Raw genomic sequence first — 6,162 nt, 5'->3', positions numbered from 1 at the left:
CCTACCTTGGGAACCCTGGTCCTGTCCTGGAGCCCTGGTCCTGTCCTGGGAGCCATGATCCTATCCTGGAAAGCCTGGTTCTATCCTGGAGCCCTGGTCCTATCCTGGATCCTGGCCCTATTCTGGGAGCCCTGGTCCCATCCTGGGACCCTGGTCCCGTCCTGGGGCCCTAGTCCTGACTGGGAGCCCTGGTCCTAAGCACCAACCCCCGCCCCCGACTGATTGGGCAGCTCTGGCCCTGAGGACCCTGTTGGGGGCCAGGTTTGGGTAAGCCACTGTTTCCCTGCCCCCTGGGCTCCTGATCCCCGCTGCCCCGCAGGCAGGGCATGGCTCCTGGTGATTCAGGGATGCTGCCCCAGTACTTCTCCATGTGTGGAGCTAAGAAGCAGGGCAGAGACCTAAGAGAGGGCAGGGACCACCTTCGGGGCCACCCTGGGCAGAGTCCCCTTCTGGGCTATCTGTCCCTGCAGAAGCCCTTGGCCTTGCTCTTTGGACCCCAGGGTCTTCAGGAAAGAGGCCACAAGTCCCCTCGGGCTATGGGTGGCTGGCGTCTGAAGGAGGGAGCTGAGCTAGCCTGGGGGCTGTGGACACCCTGGACTTCATCCTCCTGACTCCCTAAGGGAGCCAGGGTGGGAGGGGTCTGTGGCCTTGGAGGGGCAGCACCCCACGGGTCAGGACCCCCACACACAGCCAGACCCCCTGGTGGTCCTTCACCCCTCGCCCTCCCAGCAAGGCTGGACACCACCTGGTAGAGCCGGGGCGCACGGCTCTGGGGCAGCAGGCAGCGCCCCAGGCCGTGAAGGAGGGAGAGTGGAAGCAGGTGCTGGCCTTGGCGGTGGGCTGCGGGTGGGTGCCCTGGGTGTGGCTCCCCAGGGCTCCTTCCCAGCCCTGCCCAGGCTCCAGACCTGAGGACTGCAGTCAGAGCTGGGTCAGGCCTTAGACTCCCAGGTGGGTCCCCTCTCCTCCTCCCTCCAGGTCAGGGGTCTCTGGCGCCCGGAAATTTCCCAGGGAGGGGGAGGCTGAGCTCAGCCCAGATGATGGATGCCTTCTCCCGTGCCTGGGCTGGCGGAGGTCACTGGCTTCCTCTTGCCTTCCCTCTGGGCCCTGTCACATTCTTTCCCTAGGTGGGGGACAGGGAGAGGACACCACACCATACTTGGGGACATTGCAGCCCCCCCCCCCCCCCGCTGCTGATTCAGGAAGTCGGAAATCCTCTCCTGCATCCTGGCCCCCTCCCTGGTCCCCATCTGCCTCCTCATACAAACAATGCTGGAGGCACACAGGGGCAGCACCAGGAGGGTCTCAGGGACCAGAATAAGGCAGGCCCCAGACAGGGTGACACTGTAGTTCCGTGCGGTGGCTGGCCTGCACGACCCCACTAGCTCGCCTCTGCCTCAGTCTCCCTCAGAGGTTGCCAGAGTGGTGGGTGGGCCCTCGGGAAGATGAGGGTCCCAGCAGTGAGGCTGAGGGCTTGAGCTTTGTTCTCCTGGGGTCTGAGCCCCCAGTGCAGGGGGAGGAGCAGGAGGAGGGGCACAGGGTCCCAGAGGTATGGCTCTTTCTGGAACAAGTAAGCCCCACCCCTGAGGCCTCAGTTTCCCCATGTTCCAGCCTTCACCAAGCTCTTCAAACAGAGGTTCCCGTTAGCCAGTGAGGCACTTGACGGGGAGAAACCAAGGCTTTAAGGGCCGAATGAACTGCCAAGAGACACTGTCCCAAACCTGGAGGGACACTGGCTGACCCCAGCTTGGAGGTGTGTGTCCTAACAACCTGCTCTGGGACCCGCTCTGGCTCAAGGTTGGGGTGCAGGCCCAGGGGGCCCAGGGTATCTGGGCTGCCTCTCATAGGTGCTCAATAACCCCACACAGGGCTGCCTGATGGCTCTGCTCCCAGCGGGTTCCCGTAGGGGTGAGGCCGGTGCTCCCTGAGGCCCATCCAGAATAAGGCATAGCTGAAAAGTCACCTCCAGAGACCTCCCCAAAGGCAGAAATGGGACTTGGCCCTATCAGAACAAGCTGATTTTTTCGAGAGGCGTCGCTCCCAGGGCCCACAGCCAGTTCATCTCAGGGAAGCCTCTTTCCAGGGGCTCCTAACATCTTCTCGGATATTGGGGATCCAGGGCAACCAGCAAAGGGAGTTCTCAAACCTTCCTAGGGGTAGGAGTACATAGCCACAGGCCAGCCCCGTCCCGCCCCTGCCCCCACCCCATGAGCCTGGACAGGGGGGCTGGGGGTCTATGTGGGGTGTGGGGCGGATAGGAGCTGAGGGAATATTGGAAATCAGGCCTCCTAACCCTGTTGGCCAGCAGAGCCTTGTGGTGCCGGACACAGGCCATTAAGAAGTGGGGGGCAGGAGGTGGGGAGGAAAGCCCCTCACCCTTTCCTGGGGGGGGCAGCCCTGTCCAAACTCCATCAGCTAACTGCCTCCAAGCTGCAAAGTTGGGAGCTGGTGGGGTGGTGGAGGGACCACTGTCTAGTCCTACTGGCTGGCAGGGAGGGACTGTCTGGGAACCCAGAGCCTGCCTATAACCCCCTCCGAGGCACCCACCTCCCCCCGGCAAGAGTAGGAGGGACTCGGACCTTGGAACCTGCCACAGGGGCAGCTGTATTGTTGTTCAGAAAGCAGCAGGGACAGCCAGCAGAGGTGGGGTGTAACAGTAGCAGTGTGTGGGGGGAGGGGGTGGCAAGTTCTGCACCAGTTCCCCCACCCCCCAGAGCCTCGGCTTCCTCAGCTGCCACATGGACTGTGTGGGAGGAGAGGGGGACAGTCACTGCCCTGCTTTGTGCTTGGCAGATGGGACCTCAGATGCTGCTCCTTCCTGCTCCCAGGGAGGAGCACAGCCCCGCACTCCATAGGCGTCTGTCCCCCTTCCTGGGCATAACTCGTTATTTTTATAGTTTTGCTGCCAAGGTAACCCAAGGCTGCCTTCTCGTCCTCCCCCAGGTACCACCTCTCAGGAGAGAAGTGGGACTCAGGACAGATGGATCTAGCCAGTTGTTTCTGGAGGAACCTAGAAAGAAACCTTCAGTCTTTCCCTTGGTCTCACTCCCAACCCAGTCCCAGCTTTCTTACTACACCCACCTCCCTGGCTCTTCTCTCTCTGCTGGGCTGAGGCCCACATAAGACAGATGAGGGCTCAGGGCATTTGGAGGCTGCCTCCAATGTAAACCAGAGACATTTCTCTATCCAGGGCCACTAGGAGCCATGAGGTCACCCTCTTACCCCTTCTCCCCACACCCACCTGGGTGCCTATTGCATCTTTCATTGGTATACCACTCTGTGAGCGTGTGTATGTTGAGGACACATTCCTACTTCTCTGGTCCTTATTTAAGCTCTATTTTGGCACTCAGCCTACCGGGCCATGAGAGTCTTCTCTTTTATCTTCTTGGACTACAAGCTTATGAGCCATGTCTTAGTCACAGAAAAAAGAAAAAAAGAAACTAAAAGACTTAATGATGGAGAAAAGTCTGAATGAAAGGAAAAGTGGGTGAAGAAAGGTAGGAATTAGGAACAGTTGAATGGATGGATGGATGATGGATAATGGAGGAATGGATGGATGAAGGGGTAGATGGATGGGTGGACGGATAGATGGTGGGAGGATGAATGGATAGATGAATGATGGATAGATGGATAAGGGATGGATGGATGGTGGGTGGATAGATGGATGGGTGGGTGAGTCGATGGGTGGATAATGAATTGATGGATGATGAATGGATGGATGGACAGATAGATGTTTGTGTAGACAGATTATGGATGGGTGGATAGATGGACAGATGGATGGATGGACAGATGGATGGATGTGTAGGTAGATGATGGGCGGGTGGATGGATGATGAATAATGGATGGGTGGGTGGGTGGGTGATGAATGATGGATGAATGGACAGAGGGATAGCTGTGTGAATGGATGATGGATGAGTGGATAGATGATGGATGGGTAGATGGATGTGTGGATAGATGTATGTAGGTATGGAAGATGGATGGATGGATAGGTGGGTGGGTGGGTGGGTAAATGGATGGATGGATGGATGGATTGATGAATGGACACATGGAATGGAAGTATGGATAAGCTCGTGGGTAATTGGATGGCATGTTGACAGATAGCTCATTGGTAGACTAATAGAAGGTTATGAAGACATATGGATGAAAGGGAAACCAACCACAGAAGACTTTTAATGATAGAGAACAAACTGAGGACTGATGGAGGCAGGTGGGTGGGAGGTAGGTTAGAGGGATAATGTGTATTAAGAAGGAACTTGTGGGGCGCCTGGATGGCTCAGTCGGTTGAGTGTCCAACTTCGGCTCAGGTTATGATCTCACAGTTCATGAGTTCGAGCCCCGCGTAAGGCTCTGTGCTGACAGCTCAGAGCCTGGAGCCTGCTTCAGATTCTGTGTCTCCCTCTCTCTCTGCTCCTCCTCCCCTCACATGCTGTCTCTCTCTCTCAAAAATAAAGATTTTTAAAAATTTTTTAAAAAAGAAGGAACTTGTTGCGATGAGCACTCGGAATTGTATATAAATGATGAATTACTGAATTCTACTTCTAAAATCAATATTGCATTGTATATTAACTAAAACATCAATAATAAAATAATAATGATAAAAATAATAATAAAAGACATATGGATGGATAATGGATAGAGTTTTAGATGGACAGATCTAAAATCAATGGACAAAATTGATCCATTGATCTAAAATCAATCTAATGGAGGGGCGCCTGGGTGGCTCAGTTGGTTGAGCATCCGACTTTGGCTTAGGTCATGATCTCATGGTTTTTGGGTTCAAGCCCTGCATTGGGCTCTGTGCTGACAGCTCAGAGCCTGGAGCCTCCTTCAAATTCTGTATCTCCCTCTCTCTCTGTCCCTCTTCCACTCGTGCCCTGTCTTTCTCTCTCTCCAAAAACAAAGAAACATTCAAAAACATTCTAATTAAAAAAATAAGTAGAATCAATCCAATGGACAGATTGGCAAAAATAGGAAATAGTAGATGAATGCAAAGACAGACAGTGAGTAAATAGACATGTGGTTGGGTGGATAAGCTAGATAAACTATTGAAGAGATAGAACATGATGAACAGATGCACCTGAATCAGGAGGTTTTCACTCACTGTTCTCTCTTTCTAGGACACTTTCTCCCACCAATGTATATAGCTGTCGCTAATATTTCTCAAGTCTCTTTTCAAATAAGGAAAAGCTTATTCCTTCCTAAGGGGTTTTCTTTGACTATCATATATCCTCCAGAACTCCATATCCTCCCACCCTGAATTATATTTTCTATAGCATTTACCATCATTTGATATATTACAATATATACTTGTTTGTTTTCGTTGTTGTTCTAGCTAAAATGTCATCCTGTGAGAACAGGGACTTTGTTAATGCTAAATCCCCAGTACCTAAAAAGTGAATACAGTAAGTGTTGAAAATTATATGAATAGATTGAACAAATCTTTGAGGATAATTGGAGGTATGAATACATGGATGGTGGCTTAGATGAAATATGGATGAGTGATAGTATGGATGAAAGTAATAGTAACTTTTTTTGGAGGTTTACCAGGTTGCAGCAACTATTTTAAGTATTAACTCATTTGGATGGCTTAATGGTCAAAGTAATTGGCAAACACATATATGGAAAGATAAACAGATATGTGTTTACGCACATATACATGACCTGCTATATGGGAAGATGGATGGACATATATATGAGTGAGTGTATGAATGAGATTGATTAATAGTAAATACTTTGGAGATATGAATGAAAGTGAGGACAGAAAAATATTTGGAGAGATAGAGGATATATTAAAGAATGAACAGATAGTTCATTGGTTGGGTAGTTAGGCAAATAGATATAAAACTGACAGTTGAACACATAGGTAACTATCTATATGAGTGGTTATCATGCTCCAAGTGGATGGATGCTTCTTCTAAGTGTTTTATATGTATTATGACATTTAGATAAATAGATGGATGGATGTGTGTGTGTGTAGAGGGAGTGGATGGATGAATGGAGGAGTGGATGAGTGGGTGGATGGTTAGATGGATAGATACTCGCTCAATGGAGAAATGTAAAGAAAGATGAATAGACACAGATATATATGTATTGATAAATGATTGAATGGATTGATGGAAGGATATCTTGTTCTTATATGGGTAAATGAATATATAGATATCCTGA

At 51.1% G+C, this 6,162-nt stretch overlaps 1 protein-coding gene across 1 annotated transcript in view; it reads left to right on the top strand.

Moving 5' to 3' along the window:
* Positions 1-326: 326 nt before the first annotated feature.
* Positions 327-6,162, top strand: part of LSP1 (lymphocyte specific protein 1) — a 27,757-nt gene continuing 21,921 nt past the window's right edge. The window contains exons 1-3 of the mRNA XM_049614639.1: positions 327-523; positions 730-835; positions 1,409-1,546. Of these exons, the coding sequence (XP_049470596.1) occupies positions 327-523; positions 730-835; positions 1,409-1,546 (441 nt within the window). The remainder of the gene's footprint in view (positions 524-729; positions 836-1,408; positions 1,547-6,162) is intronic.

This window comes from Panthera uncia, chromosome D1, assembly GCF_023721935.1.
Source record: "Panthera uncia isolate 11264 chromosome D1, Puncia_PCG_1.0, whole genome shotgun sequence".
Classification (NCBI taxonomy): Eukaryota; Metazoa; Chordata; class Mammalia; order Carnivora; family Felidae; genus Panthera; species Panthera uncia.
Note: the sequence above shows the minus strand (reverse complement) of the source record. Positions and strands in the feature narration are given on the sequence as shown.